Raw genomic sequence first — 27174 nt, 5'->3', positions numbered from 1 at the left:
TATCTGCCTTCTTTAGAATGCATACTGAGCTGTGCATGGCAAACTTGGAGCACATTCTCAGCCTGCCTTGTTGCTGGGATGAATGAACAAACATGCGCATGCATGGGAGTTGTCGTCCCAGCCCAACCGGTCAAGGTGGCTAAAGATCCTGAACCTAGGAGACCAGGCATGGGAGCAGTAGGAGGCGAGTATGACTTGGCTTTATTTAATTCCACATTGGGTGGCTGCAGATTCTCTGGTGGGGAAGGGTTAGACCCCCCAGTGTGGAGATTCCCTCCCACTTCCTGTCCTTGTGACCACCTAGGAGGCGAGGGGAAAATGTCCCCACTGGAGGCACGTACAGCAGTGTAAACCTGATCAAGGGGCCCAAACGAAATTAACTGGACTCCACGGGGTCTTTCTATGTAGCAACCTGTTGGTGTGCAGACAAGGACAGAGCTTGTCCAATCTCTAGACCTAAGTTCTGGAAGTCTGGCATCCCTGCAGAACCCCCCATGAGAAGGTGTATGACAGCCTGGGCTCCACCCAGTCTGAGGGGGTGTGGCCTGGTTGGAGCCAGGGCTGAGTGTGACTTCCAGGACTTTTCCCTTTTTCCAACATGATGATGAAGGACCTTTTTTACTGTTCTAAATACAGATGAAATGTGTATATGAGAGCGGTTTCTCCTGCAAAAGGATTTGTATTTGTCAACCCAGTTCTAAGATTTATACAGCTCTGCCACACAGCAGTCAGGTGGGTTACACCCTGTTAGACTTTAGAAGAGATTCAGTAGGTTCCTTGCCTTCTAATCCCCAGGCTGTGATTGGACTGTGAAAAGAGAAGCAGTAGATTGAGGTCTCCTCTCTCTGCTTACCCTCTTTATTTTTTTGTCCCTTGTCTGCATGTTCCTTCTGCACATTTGAAAAATAAAATGTTCGCAGGCTATATTCTCTGCAGATTGAATGTGTGAATTAGGAGAATACTGCATTTTGGCCACCAGGTGGCATTAACTATTATAGGAAATTAGTATGCTCTTCGGCACCACCTAATGGCCATAATGTGGTGCTCCAAGCAATGGAGACTACAAGTGAACAGGTATGGTCCACTGTTGTCACCATCAGGAAACCCTGAAAAATGCCAAGCATCACTGGAGAGAATGTAGAGATAAAGTGGCTTCACAGAGTCTGCAGGAGTGAAAAAAGGGAAAACAAGATGGCAAATTTTGGATACAAAGAATGTGTTTCAGTTTAAAGTTTGTGTATGTATTTTTATAATCCCAGTGATCTCAATAGATTTTTTTTTTTTTTTTAACACAGGATTCTGGGACTCCTCCATAAGAGACAAAAGAGGCGCGCTCATTCCTCATCCTGGGAAATTGGCATCCTGTGGCCGTTTGCGGAGTGGAGATGCCTCCGACGCACCGAGTGACTGCGCCTGTGAAATCGAGCTCACGGCAGGAAGTGGCAGACTGTGGTTTGTGAATCCTATTTTTATCGAGGAGTGTGGCAACGCACAGGCCTGTGACAAACTTCCCCTTACAAACTGTGTTGCAAAGGCTGAAGTTCAGCTCCCCAAAGTTGTTTACAGGAGACCACCTCCTCCACCGCCTCCTTCCTTACATAAGCCTCCCCTTCCGTCTGTTCCTCCTTCTGCGCCTCCCCCAGATTATATACTTCCACATTCACACTCGCCAACGTTAAGTTCTCCTGAGATTTCCTCCCCTACGTCTTCGAGTTTCTCTGACCAAAGTTTGATCTCCCCTTCTAAAACCGAGACGCCACCACTGCCTTATTCTTGTGAAGCTTCTTCGGATGAGCCAGTTTCTCAATGTTCACCTAATTCACAGTCAGATGGACCTCTTCCTCTAACTTCTGCTCTGGACACCCCAGCTGATCTGTCACTGGCTTCCTTATCCTCTTCTGTGGCTCCTTTAGTGGAACATCTCACATTGTGTTTCTCTAGTGACCCGGCATCTTCTGAACCTAACCTCTTAGAACCTGAATGCCCTCCTACGTCTGTTAATTCTCCACCAGCTGAATCTTCTAGTCTTAAATGTAAGACTGATGTGTCTCTTTACTCATCGGCTCCTCTAAACTTAAACCAGGCAGGCGACTCTGCTGAGGAGTCTTCGGTCATCCAAGGGTCTTCGGTCATCCAAGGGTCTTCGGTCATCCAAGGGTCTTCGGTCATCCAAGGGTCTTCGGCCATCCAAGGGTCTTCGGCCATCCAAGGGTCTTCGGCCATCCAAGGGTCTTCGGCCATCCAAGGGTCTTCGGCCATCCAAGGGTCTTCGGCCATCCAAGGGTCTTCGGCCATCCAAGGGTCTTCCGTCATCGATGCTCATATGGTTGAGAAGCCTTCTGCAGATATGAGAATTGTCAATTCAGAAGAGAAGAGAGATGTCCCAGGAAATGTGACTCCAGGAGCATCTCCAATTAGGACTCCGGTTCGCCTGCCACCTGCTGTCCCAAAAAGGAGACCTTCTGGTAAAGTTCCAGAGGAGGCATCCAACGTTTTCTCAGTAAAACCCAATGCAGAAGAAAAACTAAGTTCGCCATCTTCTAAGCAAAAGAACAGTGTGTCAAAAGTAAAGCCACTAATGAAACCAGTTGAAGCTCAGAGAGGAAGCCATGAAAACCTCAAACAAAAGGTCGACTCTCCTGTACATCAACAAAAATCGGCAGACGGAAAGAAAATGCCTCCTCCTGTCCCACCACCCAGAGTGAAGAAATTATCTTCTAAGAATTCCTCTGGTCAGCAGAAACCAAAAAGTCTGGAGCCCCAACAACCTTCCAAGACGTCTGAAATCCACCAGAGTGTCAAAACCAGGGATAAAAAAGAACCACTAAAAAGTATGATATCCCAGGACCTGAAGGGTTCAGATTCGTCTTTGAATTCGCCGGTGAGTGCGCCAACTACCCCATCATCCAATCCGGAAATTGATTCCAACTCTACCAGCAGTGCCGATGAGGACACTGACAGGCTCACCGGTGCATCCCTTAAAAAGTCCCATTCATTTATGCTGGACAGGGCCAAAAACAGATTGTCCATCGTGGCCATCACCAACGTCTTTTCGGCGTTTATGTCTGCGGACCGGAAGCTGCAGAAGAGGATTACGGAACTGGCTCATGACAAAGACTCGTACTTCGGGAATCTGGTGCAGGACTATAAGACCTACAGTTTGGAGATGATGGCCAAGCAGAGCTCCAGCACGGAGATGCTGCAGGAGATTCGGCTCATGATGACCCAGCTGAAGAGTTATCTGGTGCAGAGCACCGAGCTGAAGTCCATGGTGGATTATAATCTATACACGGATGATAAAATAGGTAAGGGGTGATTCATTTAGAGCTGATTGTTGTATAAAATAAGTAGAACTGAAGGCAACTTTTCATTTTGGATAGTGGAAAGGTTGGGGGGGTGCCATCCAGTGCCCGGGACAAGGTCATCTAATGCCCAGGGCTACAATGTAAATCGTCTATGCTCCATCCAAAAAAAAAGCTTTGCCTTAAAGGGGAGGGCCACCCTGAAAAACAAAAAAACTTTAAAAATTACAAAAAATCTAAAAAAAAAAAAAAATGAAAATTTTTTTTTTTTTTTACTTACCAGAAATGCCTGTTGGGCACTTTCTCCTAATCTTCCTCTTCCTCCTCCGGAGATCTTCTGTCTTCTGTCTTCGTCGCGGCGTCTTCTGGGTAATGAGTCGCGCTGTGTTCTGGGAACTGTGTGTTCAGAAAGCGCTGCGGGACTCGCGCATGCGCAGTAGCTGCGGGACTCGCGCATGCGCAGTAGGAAACGGGCAGTGAAGCCATAAGGCTCCGCTGCCTGTTTCCCTTTCAAGGGATGGCGGCGCCGGGACCCGAGGGACGGGTCGGCCTCGGGCGGCCGACATCGCGGGCGCCCTGGACAGGTGAGTGTGTTTATTAAGTCAGCAGCTGCAGTGTTTGCAGCTGCTGACTTTTTTTTTTTTTTTTTTTTTTTTTTTTTTTTTATAACCGGCCCTCCACTTTAAATTCTACTTTAATCCAAACCCAAGTACAAAAATGTAATGTTGAATGTTATCAGTACAATGCCTGCAAGTAGAAGAAACCCCTGATGTTACTGTCATAAATCCAGAGTTTTTGTAGCTTCTCTGTTCTCTACAGAACGCCTCCCCACTAATGTTATGGAGATAAGGAGAGAGGGAGGTGTTTGTAGTTTAAATCAGGAGAGCAGCCTAGGATGACAACTGCTCCTTCATAGACACTGGACACGTACCTCCCAACTTTTTGAGATGGGAATGAGGGACACCTATCTGCAAAAGTATGCAGGCATAGGACACACCCCTTGCCACTCCCCCTTAAAGGAGAATTGGATAAACCCACAAGTGCGTGTTTTTGTGTTTTTTTTTTTTTTTTTTTTTTTTATATATCACTACGATTCCTTTATATTAGCTTGTGGAGTTTACAAATGCAGCAATTTAGAAATCGGATGAACGGTTTAGCACTGGGAAACCCTTTTTTGATAAAAAAAAGTGCACTTTATACACAACTATAGAGATCGGAACAAAATGAGGGGCAGAGAGACATTGCTCCAAATCGGGGACAGTCCCTCGAAATCTGGGACAGTTGGGAGCTATGTGAACAGTGACTCAATGTTGTCACACTAGGACAGTAAGTATGTTCCTGGGAGGATCACCCCATGGAAATAACTGGTAAAAATGGCCTGAAAAAGAAAACAAATGCAGCCACCACAAAGGTCTGGTAAGCTGCAATATGTTACATATTTGTTGTTGGTTTAAATGCTTTGTTTCTTAACCTCCCCTGCCGGTATTCCAGAGTCTGGCTCGGGGTGAGATTTCAGTACCATAAGCGGTATTCCCGAGCCAGACTCGCGATCCCATCGTAGGATCCATGTAGGGGTTTACTTACCATGTCCCCTGGATCCAGCGATGTCTCCCCACTGTGATCAGCGAGCCGCCATGTCTCGCTCGATCTGTCACATCGCCGGGCTCCATTCCCTGCGAGCGTTGCGACGCACGGGGATGGAGTTCTGCACCAAGTTCAAAAAGTAAAAAACGCAGTATAGATACAGTACTGTAATAGTACAGTATACTGTATCAAATTTCACATCCCTTTTTGTCCCTAGTGGTCTGTCCAGTGTCCTGCATGCAGTTTTTTATATAATAAATACTGTTCTTTATGCCTGGAAACTGGAGATTGTCCATAGCAACCAAAAAATGTTTGTTTACATCAAAAGTGCCTTTAGACCAGCTAGAAAACGGTGATAATAAATAACTGATAACTCACAGAATTGAGCGATAGTAATTTGTGGGGAAATTCGTCATCAAACACTAAAAGTAATGACTGTGACAATTCTGCAACTCGACATATTTCAGTGTTTTTGATTACATTATCGAATAATTTTTATGTTTATAATTTATAGTTATTTATTATATTTTATGATTTTTGTATTTCCAAATTTTTGTCATACCCGGGATGTCTTTTACTCTTGTTTGGACGGATTTAAGTGAATTCTTTCTAAGAATTACAGGCCTACAATATAAAATGCCAAATTTCCATGCAAAATCATGCTATTAATAATGCCGCTTTTCAGGACCTAAAATCTGAAATAATCATACCGCCAGGGAGGTTAAACTAAACCAAAACACTCCTCTAAAACCTCAAATGCTAGAATAAATCCTTAACACCTTCCTTTCCAGCCCTGGTGACCCTTTTAACTGGGTCCTTACTCCAGAATATCTGATCCTGTGAACACTGATTGGCTGTAACAGTGGTCACATGATCGGGAGACCATCTGGCTAACTCCTGATCCCGAAGGTTGCATTCATATCTGAGCATCGTGCTTTTGAGTGTGTGTTGTTGTGTTTTATTTATTTTTATTTTTTTTGTTTTGTTTGTATTTTTTTGTTTTTTTGTCTGGACGTTTAGTTTGCATGTTCTTCAGCATTTTTGTACAGAGTTGTTTTAAAGCATTTGCCACTTTTTTTATTTTATATTTTTTCCAATAGAGAGAAATATCTGTTTCATCATTTGTTCTGTTTTTATAAAAATTTTTTAGCCTTTTCATCCGCTTAACTTTTTTTATTTTTATTTTTTTGGGTTGGGGGGTTAATTTATTTTATTTACTATTTTTATGTATTTAACCACTTAAGGACCAGGCCTATTTTTTACACTTAAGTGTTTACAAGTTTAAATCAAAATTATTATTTTTTTTTCTTGACAACAGTAAAGTTAGTTCAATATTATATATATAATATAATATAATATAATATAATATAATTTTATTATTGTTTGTTAATCCGCTCCATTTGTTTAGATGCAGCATTTGTTATTTTCAGATAATTCATAACTTCAGGTAAATTTGTATTCGTTACGTTCACTAACGGCCAAATTTTGAAAGGAAATTCCAATACCTATCATTTTAAGTTATTAGTTATGTAGGATTTTCGTTCTTTTGGATTTTTGATTTTTCGAATTGAGAGGAAAAACAAAAAAACTTTTTTGGCAGTGCACATGCCTACATGGAAGGGAGAGGCTGAAGACCCTAGGCGGGTAACACTCTGATTATTCTTTAAATGAAAGTTGTCAAGGAAACCCCTAAAATAAAGGACTGTCAAGTGGCTGGGTCCTTGGAAGCCTTACCTGGAGCTAATCATCCCCTAGACCAGTGATGGCGAACCTTGGCACCCCAGATGTTTTGGAAGTACATTTCCCATGATGCTCCACTACACTGCAGAGTGCATGAGCATCATGGGAAATGTAGTTCCAAAACATCTGGAGTGCCAAGGTTCGCCATCACTGCCCTAGTGCATAACTGGCCCACTTTTCTCTGTGAACAGTTTTGTTAGTTTCCCCCGAATGCTCTTATATGTTACATATTGAGCTCAATTCACATGTTTCACTACAGCCTCATGCACGCTATTTTAAAAAAAAAAAATTCCCCCGTGTCATTGAAAATAGTGGTCTCACTTTTTTTGAAAATAAAAGTTTGTAAAAAAAAAAAACAAAGATGGATAGATAATTTTATTTTTATTTTTTATTGTGAAAGATCATGTTACTCCAAGTAAATTGATACCCAACATGTCACGCTTCAAAATTGCACCCGCTCGTGGAATGGCAAAAAACACAAAATTTGGTGTTTAAAAATGTCTTCAGGTTACCAGTTTGGAGTTAGAGGCAGTCTAGTGCTTGAATTATTGCTCACTCGAACGATCGCGGCAATGCCTCGTGTGGTTTGAACACCGTTTACATATGTGGGTGCGACTTGCGCATGTGTTCGCTTCTGCGCGCAAGCTCGATGGGACGGGGCGCTTAAAAAAAAAATGTATTTATTTTTTTTACACCTGTCCACTAAAAAAAAAAAAAAAAATAAAAAAAAAAAGCATAAAAAATAAAAATATAATTGTGCTATCAGAATAATGTAAAAAGTCTAGCAGCCAGCATCAACAATGATGAATTGTGAAAACATAAACAAATTGCAGCGCTAAATGTGAGATACTAGTGACAATACACACCAGACAAATATCAAAGAGAATATTGTGATAAAAAAATCTGTGAGAGTAAACTCGCTGAAAACAGTGAGCCACAACAATAGTAGTGAAACTAATAAAAAGCGAATGAATATCAAATCCAAAATGCATAACATTAAATTATAAAAATATAATCATCTGTGCAGTTCATAAAAAAAAATAAAAAATCGCAGAGAAAGGGAAAATGCTATGCACAAAAAAAAAAATCCTCATGAGAGGTCAAGACTCTACAACATCAATGATTCAGTCCTTCATGTAACCCCATCCAATTCTTATACGAAGGGATTCTGGATTTATCATTTGAAGTGCTTTTCCCCTTTTGAGTTAAATCTCGATTTGGGATATTAACACATTCATTAACAAATTATGATGATATGGGTTTATTCTTTATAGGTAGCACCTTGCCTCCCTCCATTTTTGGAGGGTTTGCTTTGTAGAGTTTTATTTGTTTTTGTTTTTTTCTATAAAGGATATGTTCTGGCCAGGTTGACCAATTGCCTTACCTTACCATACCATGCCTTTTTTGGGCTAGCGCCAGTAAGGATGTAACTATTATTCAACATGGTTATTTTGAATTTTTATTTTTATTTCCATTTTTTATTTTGTATTCCTTTGCTATATATTCGTGGTTCTATAAGGTATTTAGCGCTGCAATTTTTTTTTTTTTTTTTTAACATTTAAAAAAAAAAAAATTCAATCACTTTTATTCCTATTACAAGCAACGTAAACATCCCTTGTAATAGAAAAAAAAAACATGATGGGACTTCTTTAATGTGAGATTTGGGGTCAAAAAGACTTCAGATCTCCTATTTTTTTCCTTTTTTTTTTTTTTTTTTTTTCAATAAAAATCCCCTTTTTAATACCATTGACCGTTTTTTGATGTTGCTTCCGCCATCCAATAGTATGAAGTCGAGTGGGGGAGCCATTTTTCTCTCGCTCTACTTCATGCCTCAGAGGGGAAAGGACCCAATAGTCTCCGCTGCTACCGGCGGCTCCACTAAGCAGTAGAGACGACCGTAACACGCCAGGGGGCACCTTTCCCACTGCCGATCAAAGTGATCTTGCAGCGAATTCGCTGAAAAAAACACTTTTATCTGAAAGCAGACCACCCGCCATTTTTAAAACTACCGGGGGTATGGCAGCTATCTGCCATAACAATGGTATTTAGCATCAAAGTACCAACGTATAACGATGACGGCTGGTCCAGAAGCGGTTAAGTGTAAGGCTCTGTTCACACAGTGGGCGGCACGACTTGCAGCGCCGCGACCTGCACACGATCAGCGGCGACTTGCAAAACGACTTCTGTATAGAAGTCAATGCAAGTCGCCCGAAGTCGCCGCAAAAGTAGTACAGGAACCTTTTTTTCTAAGTCGGAGCGACTTGAGTCGCTCCTATTAGAACGGTTCCATAGTACAGAACGGAGCGCGACTTGTCAGGCGGTGAAGTCGCCTGGACAAGTCACCCCTGTGTGAACCGAGCCTTATCCCCTGGGCTACCTGATGGTATTAATGGTGATAAAATTCTAAATAGTATATAAGATATTGACCATATAATAAACCGTGTTGTACAAAAAAACAAATAAGGGATTGCTGCAAAACCTACTGTATCTACACTAGATAAATCAATGTAGATAGTGATGCGCAGTTCCTTATTCCCATATAACAAGAGCCTAGAAGTAAGGTTCCCACTATATCATCTGGTTTGGCCTTTGTCCTTCCTTTTTGGGTTTCCCTGTTGGATACTTGGCTAGAGGGTTTTTTCTTCGTTCTAAGGCATCGCTGGTCTCATGCCTCCATATGTTAGGATAGAACAAAAACATTGCTTCCCGTAGTGTAGAATGTTAAGATGACAAGTTATTAAATGAGTAGGTGTGCGCTTACATCAAAATAAAGTTGAGATCTGGTTAAACCAGAAGTGATGTCATAGTTTCTGAGGTTACTATCACCAACAGCCGATCTTAGTGGACGTGGCTGCTGGTTTCTCAGGTCTCCCGGTGGGACAAGAGAGCAATGAGTTGGTGGGGAAATGTCCCCTCCCTCTGCTTGTAATAGCAGTTGAGCTAGCTGATTGCTATTCCAACTGCTGGCTCTAAAAAAAAAAAACTAAAAATATAAAAAAACTACTGGGATAATGCCTGTCCCAGCAGGCATCATCCCGGTATAACTACCGAAAATTCAGCAACGTACGGCTACATTGCTGGTGTTTTTAAAGTCAACAATGGCTGCTCCTCAAAAGCAAACTACTGAAGAAAGTACAGATCTCGTGTGATTAGATTTCCCACTGGTAATTTTCTACTGCTTTACCATGTTCCCACCACAGACGCCATCGTGGAGGCGGCTCTGTGCAAGTGTGTCCTGAAGCCGCTCAAGGCCCCCGTTGAACGTTACCTCCGGGAGATCCATGAGAAGGACAACTCCTTGAGACTTATGACCGAGAACCAGCTGGTCATCCAGGACACAACCACCACTGAACTGGGCGTCACCACCAGCGTGCCAGACAGCGGCGTGATGGAGAAGATTATCCAGAAGTTTGGGACCATGCACAAGACCTACTCTCCAGAGAAGAAGATCACCTACCTGCTGAAGGCATGCAAACTCATCTACGACTCCATGGCCGCTGGGAACCCAGGTATGTGGCCTGCCCTGGGCAAACAAGTATTTAAGGGTTCTCTTCCTGTATCTGTCCTTAATTCCTGTTTTCATGACCATGTTACTAATGTCTTGTACTTTGGGATTGGGTTGGTAACTAGTTTGAGTCACCAGTGTTGCCTGAGTTTTTTTAATTTTAGTTTGTACTGATTGTTGGTGGGGTAATGATGGAAAAAGTTAAAACAATATTAATCCAGTGCTCCACAATGGTGTTGAGGCTCTGCCTACCGTGACGTTATGAAACTCCACTCAACTGATGCGTTGCGTCCATACCGGACTTTCGCAAAAGTTCAGTGATGAACAAAACTGTAGGCGAGTTAGAGAAGACACAGATCCACCGAATGCAATGCATGAAACCAATTTGGGGAGATCCTTGTACTACAGGACCTCCCCAGTCCTTCATGACCACATAATAGGATGGGTGTAGTCATGCTAGAAGGGAAGTGGGCGCCCTCTGGGGGTCAGAGGTTGCAGTGCTGGTTGTGCCGTCTTGCTCTGCCTGCTGTTAACCCCTACCGTGCAGGCCCGGCTCCCAGCAGGCCATGGTCCGGGGGTTGGGGACCCCTGCCTTAAATGATCTCTCACTGCAGATATACAGCTATTGGGCTACAGAACAGGATTGCTCAGGAACAGGAAGTGCCCTGCTTTTCTTTTTGGGAGGAATTCAAGACAAAACCTCAACCTTTCAGGGCACCGCCTAGGCAAAATTACCAGTTGTAGCTGTTGCTAATGGGGATGGAAAAATCTTGCCTTTGCGTTCAGGTCTTTTAAAGGCTATACTCTTCAGTTTACCATAAATGGCTCAAAAGCAAGTGATGCTCCCAAATCTGAGCATTACTTGTAGTTCTCACGCTGTTTCTGCCCCATTTTAAGGGTAATGATCCTCCCGTTCTTGATTAGATCACAATCGGCACCCATTTGGCTCTTGCCAGATCAAAGCTGGGGAATATAATTCTGGTTGCATATGTTTCTGATTCTAATACAGGGGTCTCCAAACTTCAAACCAAGGGCCAGTTTACTGCCCCTTTAACTTTAGGGGGCCGGACTGTGGCCAGTGGGAGAAGAAAATGCCCTGGCATCGGTGGGTGTAAACAATGCCATAGGCTTGGGGGGGGGAGAGTAGTGGCCCATCACTGGTGTCAGTGAGGGGGGAATAATGGTCCATCACTGGTGTCAGTGTGGGGGGACGACTAGTGATCCATCATTGATGTCAGTGGGGGGGGGGGGGGAGGGAATAGTGGCCCATTATTGGTGTCAGTGGAAGGAATAGTGGCCCATCATTGGTGTCCGTAAAGGTGGGGGGGAATAGTGGCCCATTATTGGTGTCAGTGGGGATAAATAGTGGTTCATCATTGGTGTCAGTGGGGGGGGATAGTAGCTAATCATTGGTGTCAGTGGGGGGGGGGGATTAGTGGCCCATCATTTGTGTCAGTGGAGGGGGGGGAGAAATAGTGGCCCATAATTTGTCACTGAAGCATGAGTTCCCCAACTCTGAACTCAATAGGAGGAATAGTGCCCCGTCTTTGGTGTCCCAAGGGCCAGATAAAGGCAAGCAAAGGGCTTCATCTGCCCCATGGGCCGCAGTCTGGAGACCCCTGCTATAGAACACTGCATATTCTCCCTTGGGTATGTGCAGAGTTAATTTGCTTACACTGGCCTTCGCTGTTCCTGCTGACTCCACTATTCCAGTTTTAGGGTCCCATCTGTCCAGTCTGTGGTGCAATAATTTGTAGTATTTCATATTAGTCTGCATTACTGGAGATGCATGCGATTTGTTTTCAATAAAAACAGAACTTAATTTAAATGTTACATTTATCTGGGAAGGAAAATTAGTTGGTAATTATCCTGGGAGCGCTATTTGCTGTGGGCCTTTGGGGGGGGGGGGCGGCGGCGATGTGGGGGACCCTGCCATGGCAATTATTCTGTAGCACCAGATTTCTGATTGAATTTCTGTCCCTTGTGCAGGGAAGCCCCATGGAGCGGATGACTTCCTCCCGGTTCTGATGTATGTCCTGGCCCGCTGTGACCTTGTGGCTCTTCTCCTGGATGTGGAATATATGATGGAGCTGATGGACCCTTCGCTGCAGCTGGGAGAAGGTAATGGTTGCTGCCTGATCTGAGCCCCACTTACACTAGTGCAGCATGACAACTTTTTTCGCACTTGGATGAAACAAGCAAAAAACACTTGTCCTGCTTGTGTTGCCATTCATTTAGAGAACGAGAAAGGGGAAGGCCCCAACTAAGTGTAGCATTAATATGTCACCATTTATTGCATGAGGTTAAAAAAAAAAAACTTGCAGGAAGCATAACAATCTATCCAATGGGCTGGGATGGCTATAAGCCAGGTGGGGCACCGCTCCATCCAGGGATAACAGAGGACTCCATACCAATCAGCGTGGACCGTGGATTCGGAGATACAAGAGCTTCTTTGCTATGTTTATCACTCCCAGGGCAGTCCATTGAAATGGATGATGGGCTGTGCTACTCCATAACATGCAACAACATGATAAAAGTAAACTTGAAATTTTAAAGGGTAGGTATGGCGCTGGCACAACCCCTTAACCAGGGTCTTGAGAGTTGCCAATGCTGCACCTCCTTTCGCAGAATCTAATACAAACTCTTGTGTGATAAATATCTGGTGCTATATGTAAACATTAAAGCGGGGTTCCACCCTAAAGTGGAACTTCTGCTCATTGGAACCCTCCCCCCTCCGGTGTCACAGTTGCCACCTTTCAGGGGGGAGGAGGGTGCAGATACCTGTCTAAGACAGATATTTGCACCCACTTCCGGGCATAGACTCCCACGGGAGTCTATGCTGTTTCCTGTCCCGCTGTCTGCTGGGACACACACGGATCCCAGAGACAGCGCGGACCATTCCCATTGCACTGCGCGACTCGCGCATGCGCAGTAGGGAACCGTAAAGTGAAGCCGCAATGCTTCACTTCCTGATTCCCTCACCAAGAATGGCGGCAGCAGCCGCCAAGAGCCAAGCGGTCGATCGGTCTCGGCTGCCGACATCGCTGGACCCTGGGACAGGTAGGTGTCCATTTATTAAAAGTCAGCAGCTGCAGTATTTATAGCTGCTGGCTTTTAATAATTTTGTTTCCAGTGGAATCCCTCTTTAATCTACTATACAGATATAACGTCCAATAATGCAAATATAAACATAAATATTGATATACATGTGATTTGTGCAGATTGTGTACCAAGTGCCCTACTTGTTTCGTCATAAAGACGTCATCTGGTCGTCTTGATGAGGAAATGTGTAGGCTGGAGCTTCTAGAGTCTTTGCGTCGCTTTCGGTTTTTAAGCAGTGGGACGCAAATCTTCCCAGCTTCCTGGTTTTTAAATATTTTATTATTTACTGAGATTATGTATGTTCGTCGTTTTTACGTTTAACTAAACCCATTGACATACAGAATTATGTTATGGGAGTATCTCTTTCCTACATGTGAGTGATGTGGAGTAACCTCTAAAGCCTAAAGAAAAGATTGAGCTCTAAAAGCGCAGATCTGCATATTGCTGCACAGTGGCAAATACTGTGAAAGTGAGATACCCCTGCGGGGGGTGAGTGCATTACCTATAGGGGGCACTGTAAGAAGCACAAAGGAACACGTTTGAAGAGCACCTGACACTTTTTTTTTTTTTTTTTTGAAAATTAAAAAAAAAAAAAAAAAAAAATTATATATTCTATTTATTTTATTGCATATGGCCTGAATAGCACGGCATCATTTTCAAATTTGCAACACCACATAACAACCAGAACTGTCTTTTTGTAGTACAGAATCACTTGGCACTTTGTACATAATTTTGCACATCTCGCATGGTATACATGTATAGCAGATTTAGGTTTATATTTGCATTATTGCACGTTCTATCTGTATAGCAGATTTATGTTTACATATAGCACCAGATATTTATCACACGAGTTCCACGGCTTAAAAAACTAAAGTGCCGCAAAGATACTAGAAGCTCCGCCCTACGCATTTTGTCATCCAGACATCTAGATGTCTTGATGAGGAAATGGGTAGGACACTTGGTACATAATTTGCACAAATCGCATCTATAGCAGATTTAGGTATATCTATATGGCAGATTAATGTTTATCACACATGGGTTTGTATTAGATTTTGTATTTCTGAAGGAGGTGCAGCATTGGCATATCTCAAAACCCTGGTTAAGGGTTTGTTACCTGAACAGCGCCATACCTTTTTATAAAAAAAAAAAAAAAAAAAAATTGCATTTCTATACTCCCAGGTGGTTGTATTGGTAGGGACAGCAGTTCCTAAATATTCAGTTATAGCCATCTGCGCGGGATCATCCATAATCACTTCCAATGTGATAAAAGTGCACACACATGACGCCTGATGTAGCGCTACCTTAGCATGAACAGGACCTCGGCTCTACCTATTCTACGTTTCTTGACCTGCAATAGTACACTAGAGCCACATATAAAACCTTAAACACTTTGCCGTGCCAACTTTTTAACTTTTCACACATGTTTAGAATTAGCATTTTTGGCTGGAAAATTGTAAACCCCCAAAACGGTAGTTTTTATGAAAGTGGTGCCCTATAGAACAAAAAATGGTGGTAGTATGGACAACTGTTTTATCAAATGCATGTTTTCAGTAAAAAAAAAAAATAAATAAAAAAAAACTAAAATTGAATGAACTCTGTTTGAAAAATATCAAGATTTTCAAGGTGCAAAGTAATGAATATTGAAATATACGCTTTTTATTCAAACAATCATTACAAAAATAGGTTCCATTTGCATCTCTTCGTGGACAGCTTGGAATAGTAGCTTCAACATGTTTCTCCATGGCTGGCTTCATCAGCCAGAAATTGGCTGCTAGTATCCCAATACGTTCCAAATAGTTTGCACTATACTCCAAATCAGGGGTGACCCCCAACTGGGGATAGGAAATGGTCTCAAATCACTCATGTATGCACCAATATTGGAGCCCCTGCATAGTACTCTGTAGACCGCAGGAGAGACACAAAAGACTAAAAAATATACTTTCTTCTATAGACCTATGAGAGCATCAGAGGGTTAAGTATATAATAAGCCAAAGAATGATGGTAATTTTAATTGGATATCCTCATTGCTTTCCACATGTCCAAACAACAATGTGGCTGGAGCACACAAACACATAGTTCTCAACTGTCTCTGATTTGGAACAAACTCCCTCTTTCCTCCTCATTTGTCCCTCGCTTTGGTCTGATCTATATAGTTGTATATAAAATAGTTTTTATCTTTTTAAAAAGTGTTTTTGAGTGTTTTTAATCACTTGCAGTAAACCCAATTACTACAGTCTCGTACACTAGAACATTCATGTAATTTTCAGTCTTTTTTAAATCTGGAGCTTTGATTAAATTGGATATTTTGTGATCCTGCCATGAAAGTCTTTGTTCAGGCACTTCCTGTTATAGGCTGACAATGCTCTATCCCTGTCTCCCAATTTTGTGCTCCTGCATTGTCACCCTCTCATAAGGGCTTCTTTTGGAGACAAGTGGTTGTTTTTAACATACTGTACATTAAGCAGACCTAGTCCCCTGCTGTAGTCACAATCGGGGAAACCCACCCTCGGAAATGCCATGCAGCCATTGCTGTGACATCACTACCCTGTTTTCGGGCAGTCCTGTACACCACAATTGTTCCACCAGATTACGTAACCGACCTCCTCCAACAGGTCCAATTTCAACTTTTGGCCAACATTATAAAAAACGGATTTCAAATAATGATACCAACAGAACTGAAAAAAATATTAATTTAAAGGAGTTCAGGTGAAGAGCACTGGCTTTATATATCTGCCATGAATTGTGTGTTGAGCCCTAGATTTAATTTTCATGAAGGCTCTTTCTGCATGGAGTTTGTAGGTTCTTCCTGTTTTGGGTTTCTTTGTGAACCTAAGACTGGGATAGAAACATTCGGCTGTAAGCTCCTCTTGGGCAGGACCTGATGTGAATTATTCTATGTGAGGATTCCCAACCAGTCCTGTGGAACCCTAGCAGGGGCAGACTGACCATTGGGCCACTTGGGCACTGCCCGTGGGCCCTGTGCCACTAGGGGGCCCCATCAGGGTTGCCAGCCTCAGTAAAACCATGGAAAGTATGTAAAAATCTGTTTTTTGTTTTTTTTACATCTGTCTCTGAAATGTCCCTTACCGACATCCTTTTGGTCTAAAAATCCCGAGATTATAGCTGCCCCACCTCTCCAGTACCTTCTCAGCCAATAGAAACATGTCTGTGTATACTGTGTGATTGTATACTGTGTCGCCCCGTAATGTCTGACTGCCTGGGGGCCCCATAGTGTCCTATTGCCCGGGGGCCCCATGAGTTGTCAGTCCGCCCCTGAACCCTAGGGTTCCTCCAGAGCAGGGTTTTTCAACCAGGGTTCCATGGAACCCAAAGATTCCCCCAGAGGTTTCTAAGGGTTCCATGAGCTGTGGTTGGTTGACTTTTCATCTGATGGTACTTGCATAACTCTGTGTCTGATGCCACTTGGCAGAGCCAAAACCATGATGCCAATTACCTTTTTTTTAGCTCTCTGTAAGGGTGGAATGCTGACCACCACTGTAAGGGGGACGTTCTGACCACCAATGAATTCATTTTTGCAGGGATTCCCCAGAGACCTAATAAATTATTTCAAGGGTTCTTCTGGGGTAAAGGGGTTGAGAAAGGCTGTTCTATAATGTGACATACTCTGAAAAACACTGGAGATGTTTTTGGCAATGACTTATACGTTTTCCTTGTTCCTTTTAGGCTCCTATTACCTGACCACCACTTACGGGGCTCTGGAGCACATCAAGAACTACGATAAGATCACAATGACCCGGCAGCTCAGCCTAGAGGTCCAAGACTCCATTCATCGATGGGAGAGGAGACGGACGCTTAACAAAGCCAGGGTGTCTCGCTCCTCCATACAGGTGGGTTCTACTCATAGAGACTCCTGGACCTCGTGTATACTGTTGCCAACATTGCCTATTTGCTTAATGCGAAGAGCAAAAATGTAAAGGCAGTTTAATGACACATTGTGGAAACCTCCAATACTTGGACATCCCTTCTTGGGACTGGTGACTCTTGCAATGGTGGATCTGTACTGGGAGCACCATCTTCATATTTGTACCCAACTTTGAGACCGTGGGCCAAACTAAATTGAGGCTTCACCTGGTCCTCTTATCTAGCAACCACTTGGCAGGCCAGAACTTGTCCCAGCTCTAGACATCTAATGGAAAAGGGAATAGTTCTGAAAGTTGCACATCTCTGCAAAACCCTGTAAGGCAGGGATCCTCAAACTACGGCCCTCCAGCTGTTGCGAAACTACACATCCCATGAGGCATTGTAAAACTCTGACATTCACAGACATGACTAGGCATGATGGGAATTGTAGTTCCTGAGCAACTGGAGGGCCATAGTTTGAAGACCCATGCTGTAAGGTGTATAACCTCCTCAGCCCAGGCTCCAACCAGGCCACGCTCCCAACACGTTTTACTCCACCCATGGGGTTTAGTCATAGGGATCCCCATGTCTAAGCTCCATGGGTGGAGTTAAACGTGTTGGAGCCTGGGCTAAGGCCGTCATACACCACCTTACAGGGAGTTTGCAGAGATTTGCACAATCAACGACTTTTCCATTTGAGACAGTGGGGTTGACTTGCTGAAGGGAAATAGGCTGTTTAATATGTACAGTGCCTTGCGAAAGTATTCGGCCCCCCTTGAACTTTTCAACCTTTTGCCACATTTCAGGCTTCAAACATAAAGATATAAAATTTAAATTTTTTGTGAAGAATCCCCAACAAGTGGGACACAATTGTGAAGTGGAACGAAATCTATTGGATAATTTAAACTTTTTTAGCAAATAAAAAACTGAAAAGTGGTGCGTGCAAAATTATTCGGCCCCTTTACTTTCAGTGCAGCAAACTCACTCCAGAAGTTCAGCGAGGGTCTCTGAAAGATGCAGCCAAGAGGCCCATGATCACTCTGGATGAACTGCAGAGAACTACAGCTGAGGTGGGAGAGTCTGTCCATAGGACAACAATCAGTCGTACACGGCACAAATCTGGCCTTTATGGAAGAGTGACAAGAAGAAAGCCATTTCTCAAAGATATCCATAAAAAGTCTCGTCTAAAGTTTGCCACAAGCCACCTGGGAGACACACCAAACATGTGGAAGAAGGTGCTCTGGTCAGATGAAACCAAAATCCAACTTTTTGCCCACAATGCAAAACGATATGTTTGGCGTAAAAGCAACACAGCTCATCACCCTCAACACACCATCCCCACTGTCACACATGGTGGTGGCAGCATCATGGTTTGGGCCTGCTTTTCTTCAGCAGGGACAGGGAAGATGGGTAAAATTGAGGGGAAGATGGATGCAGCCAAATACAGGACCATTCTGGATGAAAACCTGTTGGAGTCTGCAAAAGACCTGAAACTTGGATGGAGATTTATCTTCCAACAAGACAATGATCCCAAACATACAGCAAAATCTACAAAGGAATGTTCACAAATAAACGTATCCAGGTGTTAGAATGGCCAAGTCAACGTCCAGACCTGAATCCAATCGAGAATCTGGGGAAAGAGCTGAAAACTGCTGTTCACAAACGCTCTCCATCCAACCTCACTGAGCTCGAGCTGTTTTGCAAGGAAGAATGGGCAAGAATTTCAGTCTCTCGATGTGCAAAACTGATAGAGACATACCCCAAGCGACTTGCAGCTGTAATCGCAGAAAAAGGTGGCTCTACAAAGTATTATCGCAAGGGGGCCGAATAATTTTGCACGCCCCACTTTTCATTTTTTTATTAGTTAAAAAAATGTCAAAAATCCAATAGATTTCGTTCCACTTCACAATTGTGTCCCACTTGTTGGTGATTCTTCACAAAAAATAAAAATTTTATATCTTTATGTTTGAAGACTGAAATGTGGCAAAAGGTTGAAAAGTTCAAGGGGGCCGAATACTTTCGCAAGGCACTGTAAGGGAATTTACCCAAGGGCTTAGTGAAGTTTCACTTTGAAATGAATAACCAGATGATGCTTGACCTCCTCCAGCCATCAATGGGCTTTTTCTGACTTTTCTGCAGCTTGTAATGCACATTGCGAGAAGCTCACAGTGTGAAGTGAAATCTGAGTAAGCAATTTCAGTCCAGGAGAAGAGGCAGTACAACTGTGCAAGACTGGAGGGAAGTCTGAAGAGCTCATCTTGGCTTTGAAGGACCACATGCCCCAGATTGCACAGTCAGCTACATACTGGGAATTATAGTTTGAGAACTGTTAGATTCAAATTCTCTAACTCCAATTGCAGTCCTCCAGATGGACCAGTTAATTGACAATGTCCTTTTGCTTCCTAGGACTTCATCACAATCTCCTTTGAAGAGCTGGAGGTGAACACGAGGACATTGGCCACCAAGCCAGATACGAGGGTGGCCCAGGTGCTGCAGCAGTGCGTGGAAAAATTTGAGGTGTCCGACCCACAGAAATACGGGCTCTTTGTACTCATCAATGAACAGTTTTATCTCCTTGCCGATGACGCATTGCCGCAGCAGGTAAAATCTCATCTGCTAAAGAACGAACAAAAATTGGACTTCCACTTCCTGTATAAGACTGTGGGCGAGCAAGACACACCAGTGAAGGACCTGAACTTTCTCTAGCCCTTTCACCCTGAGATGGGTCATATAAGACATTGTACCCGACACCCAGGGATGAGATGGTTCTGGCTGGTCCAATCCATGTATTTGCCTTGGTATGCTGGTCACTATTGGGGAATTCCAGTCCTGAACGCCCTATGGGCAGATAAAGCACAAAGATGCTGTTTTATGGAACAAAGGGGCAATTTGGTAAAATGTAAGCAATTTCAGAGTTTAAAACTGCATAGAAATGTATTATTGAAGACCAGGGCTGGGTTATTTTACTAATGTTGTTGTTGTTTTTTTATTTTTTATTTTTTTTTATTATTTTTTTGTTTTTTTTTTGTTTTTTTTATAAAAGGACTTCTCTGCCAAAGAAGAAAATCGAGAGATATTATACGGGGAAACCAACTTAGATTGTTAATAAAGTTAATTTTATCTTGAAAGTGAAATATTATTTGGGCATGTGAAGCTATATCCGTGTAGGTCAATATGGGAATGCATGGCAGCGTGCTTGTTCCAGGTCTTAAAGTGATTTGTAAACGATAACCTTGTAAAAAAAAAAGTGATCACATTCCCTTTGTTCTCAGCTGCATAAGAGTTGGGAAGAACCAGCAACACACTGAGCTTCCCAGTGAATGACTGTGCAGGGTGGGTGTGTCAGGACAATTCTGATCAGTGGAGAACTGACCATGCTGTGCTCTCATGCCTAGTGTGGTTAGTTTTCCATGGAAAAGCAAACGGACTGGCATGATCACCAGGGATTTCACACAAAGGAAGCAATACAAAGAACAGGAGACCTTCTCATACAAGTACAGCAGGCACATATCAGGAATACGAAATGCTGGGGAAACAAATGCTTTAAGATCGTACTTCTTTTTATAGGTATGTGTTCTGGACGGAGTAGGGAAGTATCAGAGTCCAAATTTGTTTTTTGCAGTCCCATTGGGGACATTTCGCTTCACTTTCCTGTTGATACATGGGCCTGGTAGCTGTGTGATTGTGCTAGACCAGTGGCCTCCAAACTGTGGCCCTTTGCTTGCTTTTTTCCAACCCGGGGGGGGGGGGGGGGACTATTTTTTATTCACGAATACCAACAGTGGGGCGTAATCCCCCACCCCCCCCCCCCCACTGACACCGGTGAAGGGGCACCGTTCCTCCTCCTGTCGGCGGGGAAGGGGCACCGTTCCTCCTCCTGTCGGCGGGGAAGGGGCACCGTTCCTCCTCCTGTCGGCGGGGAAGGGGCACCGTTCCTCCTCCTGTCGGCGGGGAAGGGGCACCGTTCCTCCCAATGACGGGTTTTCTCAGGGACTGGTAAAACCCATTTTGGGTCTTTGAGTCTGGAGGTTTTCTTGAATCTTGGGAGGCATAAAGCCTACAATGTAGAAACCATAGAGGAAATCAAGCACACAAATGCTGATCCTTAGATGTAGTTTTTGCCTTAAGGTTCTACAGATTGCGCCTTGAATGGGCTGCATAATTCTCAAGGCAAAAACTACATTTAAGGATTGGCATTTGTGTGCCGGCTTTCCTCTATGGTTTCTACATTGCAGGCTTCATGCCTCCCAAGACTCTCCAAAATCTCCAGACTCAAGAACCAAAACATGGTTTTTAGCAGTTCCTGAGGAAACCAGTTTCCTTCCTTATAGCACAATCCTGGAACCCCTCAGCCTGCTTGAGTGAGACGAAACCCATTATACTGTGATGGGGCACCAGTAAGGAAGCAGTTGAGGTTCCACGGATTGCGCCTTGAATGGCCTGCATCAACTGCTTTCTTACTGGTGCCCCACCATAGTACAATATGGGGTTTGTGTCATACAGAGTTCTTGCTCATGCAGGTTGGGGGGCTCCAGTGTGGATCCTTGATTTCGGAGGCTTTGCCAAGAGGCATGAAACCTCCACCTGTTTCAAGAGGCAGCAAAGAAAAACTGGCCTACAACCAGATCTCATACTGGCATTCCTCTGTGGAAAGCTGAGCTGCTGAAGGTTAAGGTCTAGTTCAGTGATGGCGAACCTTGGCACCCCAGATGTTTTGGAACTACATTTCCCATGATGCTCATGCACTCTTCAGTGTAGTTGAGCATCATGGGAAATGTAGTTCCAAAACATCTGGGGTGCCAAGGTTCACCATCACTGGTCTAGTTTGTTGGTATAGGATGCTGCATAGTGCTGACCTCCTGCATTAGATGAACTGAGGGGGTGGGGACACGGCAAGGGTAGAGGTTATCTATTTTATTCCTGGAATTCAGCTTTAAGTCATTCATGATTACTCTGAGAAGAAGAGATTTGCTGTGTGGTTGATTTTATCTCAGCGGTTACTGCACAGAAATGTTGATGTGCAGATAAGAGGGAGAAACGATCTCTATATGTAATACAGTGACGATTTTCGATGACAAATCATTAAGTAGAACTATAGGGAACATTTCTTTTCTAGTTTTGGATTGAGTGGATGGGGGGGGGGGGGAGAGGATTAATGGTGGGTGGGTGGGTGAAGGATGTGTGCCTGGAGGGGGGTTGGCAGGGAAGATTTGTGCTGGGTGGGGGGATTTTGAGTGCAGGGGAGAGGTTGTGTACTCAGAGGGGAAATTTGAGGGGGTAGAGGATGTGTGCTAGGAGGGGAAATGTATCTTTAGTGTGGGGGGGGGGGGGGGGGTTTGCTGGGAGGGGGGATTTGCAGTGCAGTGGAGAGGTTGTGTAGTCGAACGGGTAGAGGACTTGTGCTAGAAGGGGAAATTTCTTTGGGGGCAGGGGATTTGTGCTAATTGGGATAATTGGAGGCTTTGTGCTGGGATGGGGGAATTGGAGTGTGGGGGAGAGGTTTTGTAGTCCAGAGGGGACATTTTGAAGGGTAGAAGATTGTGGCAGGTGGAAGGGGGCAGATTTGTTCTGGGAGGAGGGGTGATTTATGCTTGGAGGGTAAGCATGCAGGTTGGTACCCAATTTTATTCATTTGGGGGGGGGGGGTTAAGATTTACTGACACATAATGCTTATATAAACTTTGGGGGGGGGGGGTGCAGTTTGCTATGTTTGCCCTGGGCTCTAGATGATGCTGTCCTAGGACTGGATGGCAATAAAATCTGATGAGTCCTACCCCCCCCCCCCACCCCCCTTCATCTATCCAAGATGGGGGGAAAAAAGTTATTTTTATTTCTACTTCAAAATCTATAAAAAGTTACATGAAAGTATTAAATAAGTGAAATGTATCGTTTTTGACATATTGTACAATCATTTTAGAGCTTTACTTTTTAACCCCTTCTGGTCCACCTCGGGGTCACTTTAAAAAGTTCTGAACGTCTGAGGTATGGGTGTGGCCAGGAGGATCGGCGGTCACCTGACCATTGTGATAGGTTGTCACAGCAGTCACATGATCAGGAACCGGTCCCACGGCTGCCAATCACTAGTGGGCATGAATGGCTGTCTATGACCGCTCGGCCTCTGTGCTGAGAGCACACAGTGAGCGTGAAGGAGGAATGAGAACCTCAGTAACTATTTTATTACAATCTGTCTCCCCATCACTTCCCGTCCTGCTGACTACAAACTCAGTGAGGGGAGAATCGCCCCAGTGGGGACACAGACATTAATAAAAACCCTACAGTGAGTCTTACACATCACACCTCCGCAAAACCTGCTCTGTCCCCCCACATTGGGACATTTCACTTCCTGTCATAGTGATTGTTTAGGAGGTGAGAGGAAATCTACATCACAAACACCTGACAGAGGGTCTAAAGCCTGAAGCCTAGCTCCAGTAAGACAGGAAGTGAGGGGAAATCTCTCTAGAGGGCACACGGGTAAAAAAAAAAAAAAAAAAACTGCCAAAACTTCTACCTGTTCTCCAATATTTTTACTACTGCCCTCTCCTGTGCCTGGAGACAACAGCATACCCCATTTCTTATATAGCGTGTCGCAGGGTGAGGAAGGGAAGGAAATGTTTCCAGAGGGGACATGGGCAAGAAAAAAACTGATTGGGGAAAAGGTAAAACTTCTGGCAATTTTTTTTTTGTTTTTTTGTTTTCGTTGCTGGCTATGCCTTCCAGTTCCAGTGATGAATAAACCGCATTATTTTTTTTATATATTTTTTTTTTATAGGGGTGTCACAGCGACGGGAAGTGAAGGAAATCTCTCCAGAGGGGACACAGACCAAAAAAAAAAAAACTATACTTGTATCTTTAGTAGATTGGGGAACATATACATGTTTTGCAATGTTTTTGTTGGCTGTGCCTCTTGCTAGTGAAAGCAGCATCCCCCATTTCTTATAGGGGTGTTACAGGGACAAGAAGTGAAATCGCCTCCAGAGGGTATACGGGGGGGAGGGGGAGTGACATTTTTAGTCGATTGTGGAACAAACAATTTTTGGTAAATTATTTTGTGTTTTTTTTTTTTTACCTTCTGGTTCCAGTGATCACCACTCCTCCTGATTTCTTATAGGGGTGTCACAGGGACAGGAAGTGTAGGAAAGCCCACCAGTGGGGCCAAAGACAGAACTTGTGACTCTTCCCTGCGCAGTCCAAATTCTAAGAATTAAAAAAAGTTTTAGTTTTGGCTTTAAAAAAAAAAATGTGGGACTAGGACTTTGTACAGGTTTTCATATGTGTGTCCTTTGCCGGAAGCATTGGTGTTTGCCGGGCTCGCAGTCACGTGACTCCACAGTTCCACAATTTCTCACTACTGCTGGGTCTATTCTCTCCCATATAACATTCACCGACTTCAACTGTCGTTTTTTTAATTGTGCTTTGGAAATGAACTGTAAAGCTGACCATTCATGCTACAATCTGATTGTACAATCTCCTTTTTAGATCTACCAAAAAATTTGTATTTTAAAAAATGTTCTCCTGATTGGATACACATGGATTTGTTGGATTAGGTAGGTGATCTTATTACAGTGGAAGATGATTGTAATGTGTATGGTGACCCTGTATTTATCTGTACAAAGAATGTTGTATACTATATTCTGCATACACAGGACTTTAAACCTATAATGGAAAGTTTCTTTTTTGTATAAATGTAACAATTGTCTAAATATATAAATGTAACTTTTTTTTTTTTTTTGTGTCTCAGTGATTTAATTTCTTCTTTTTTTTTTTTTTTTTCTTTTTCACTTTATTGTTACATTTTAACCACTTCAGTATGCGGTCATACTACACTGTACACATGAAATATATATATATATATTTTTTTTTTTTTTTAATTTTTCTTGAGGCAAAACTCTCTCTTGATGGTATTACCGACTTCCATACTATGCACATTCCAGCACTCCTCTCCTACATGTAAAAATCGAATTTATTTTTTGCTAGAAATGACTCGGAACCCCCAAATATAATTATATTGTTATACTTTTTTTTTTTTTTTTTAGCAGACAACATCGGGAATAAAATGGCAGTTATTGCAACTTTTTTTTTTTGTCACACGCAAAAATACTTTGCGTGGTAATTTTTCAAACGTGATTGTTGGTTTTATTTTTTTTCCCAAAAAAAAAAAGAGAAATTTTCATGAATAGGAAAAAAAAGGTAAAGTTACCAAATTTTTTTTTTTTTTGTATAATGTGACATATGATGTTACGTAGAGTAAATAGATACCTCGCATGTCATGCTTTAAAATTGCACACACTGTTCGAATGGCAGTAGTAGGTGTCTGCTGTGCTAATTACACTTGGATACAATAATTAAAATTTGAATAATCTCTTGAGCAGCCAGTGCAATGTTGATGAACAACAATACAAAGGATAGGTGCAGTATTCAAAATAAAGGTCCATAGACCCAACGGGCCTCAAGGGTTAATAAAGACCGCACAGTTCATGGGGTATGCTTGAAGAGTGAATAGGAGAGGATAACCACCACCAGCACCAAACACACTGCCTCTTACCCTCCTCCTTTAGATCCTCCATCACAGGGGGTCAAATGAGCATTGAATAAGATGAGATCCCTTGCTCTCGTTCAACCACGATCAATCGGGTATAGCAGGATGGATGCAGTTATCAGTACCAGTAGGCTGTCTTTAAGGCAGGGCAAAAGGGGCAGCTGCCCGGGGCCCAAAGCAGCTGCCTCATACTTGCCAACTATCCCAGTTTAAATTCCCTTGTCCCTTGAAGTTTTAGTCCTGAAAGTCCTTCGCAATTGGTACGTGAAAGTACGCGTCTTTCAGATCTATCGAAACTAACCAATCACCTGGTTGTATAGTTTGTGGTATAGTCAATAATGTTTCCATCTTGAATTTTTCCTTTTTTTTTATGAAGGAATTCAGATGAGTCAAGTTGATGACCGGCCTCCAAGAACCATTTTTTTTTGAGAACAATAAAAAGGGAAGAGTAGATCTCTTGAAATTTTTCCCTGGCTAGAACCGGGATGGCGGCACCTTGAGCGATAAGGGAGTCCGTGTAAGTCAGAAGAACCTCTCTCTTTTCTTCTGAATGTGGAAGACTTGTGGGAACAAAAAAAATGTGTGGGTGGACTGCTGAATACCCAGGCATGTCCTAGAAAAACTGTTTTGATGACCCAATAATCTTGAATCGAGGCTGACCAGATGTGGCAGAAATAGAGTAGAGCCTGGACAGGCTCTATATCAAAAAGATTTTGCAGCTTCTCGTCTCCCGGAAGAGTTGATTTTGAAGGCTTCTGACCAGAAGGCTGGCTTCTCCTCCATTTCTTCCTAAATTCACGACCCAGCCTGTAGCGACATGCATCCCTAGCACGCTCCGGATCTTGTCTAGATTGGACTCTCTTCTGACCTAAAAGACGGCGATCCTGGGGTAAGAACCCAGACTTCCCCCCCCAGTAGCATGTGTGATAGCTGAATCAAGTTCATTCCCAAAGAGAGAAGCACCCTCAAAGGGAATCTTACACCATGCCTGTTTAGAGGCAGGATCCGCCACCCAAGGGCGTAGCCATAAGGCCCATTTAGCTGTAACAGAAGACAGCATGACACGTGCTACCAGACGAATAATATCCAGGGAGGCCTCACCCAGAAACGCCAACGCCATCTTCATCTCATGTATCTGAGAATTCTTGAGCGCTTCTTCAGAAATGCTTCCCAAGGTCGCACCCACATCATCCATCCAACACTCCATTGCTTTGGATAATGCTGCTTACAGGCCATCCCTGCCTTAATATAGATACGTTTCAAATCCGTATCGATTTTCCTCTCAAGACCATCTTTGAAAGAAACGGTGTCCTCTAGAGGGAGCGTGACATGTCTCACCAACCTCATTAAGGCCACATCAATGAGAGGAGCAGACTCCAGATGCTTGACTTCTTTGCCTTTGAATGGGTACATTCTTGCCACCTTGGAGATAAGAGAATTCTTTCTCTCGACCTTACTCCATTCATTTGAGGTTATTTCACCCAGTTCAACCAAAAAGGGAAAATTTGAGCGCTCTTTTTTAAGATGCTTAAAATATTTCCTCT

At 43.3% G+C, this 27174-nt stretch overlaps 1 protein-coding gene across 2 annotated transcripts in view; it reads left to right on the top strand.

The window, feature by feature from the left end:
- Nucleotides 1-20222, top strand: part of RIN3 (Ras and Rab interactor 3) — an 81123-nt gene extending 60901 nt beyond the window's left edge. For both annotated transcript variants that reach the window (XM_077466745.1, XM_077466744.1), the window contains exons 6-10: nt 1296-3305; nt 9827-10135; nt 12121-12252; nt 16918-17081; nt 19501-20222. In XM_077466745.1, coding sequence (XP_077322871.1) covers nt 1296-3305; nt 9827-10135; nt 12121-12252; nt 16918-17081; nt 19501-19800 — 2915 coding nt within the window. In that variant the 3' untranslated portion in view covers nt 19801-20222. The remainder of the gene's footprint in view (nt 1-1295; nt 3306-9826; nt 10136-12120; nt 12253-16917; nt 17082-19500) is intronic.
- Nucleotides 20223-27174: the final 6952 nt, after the last annotated feature.

This window comes from Lithobates pipiens, unplaced genomic scaffold, assembly GCF_037356315.1.
Source record: "Lithobates pipiens isolate NorthernLeopardFrog02 unplaced genomic scaffold, aLitPip1_a1.2 Scaffold_37, whole genome shotgun sequence".
NCBI lineage: Eukaryota > Metazoa > Chordata > Amphibia > Anura > Ranidae > Lithobates > Lithobates pipiens.
This window is presented reverse-complemented; position numbering and strand designations above follow the sequence as displayed.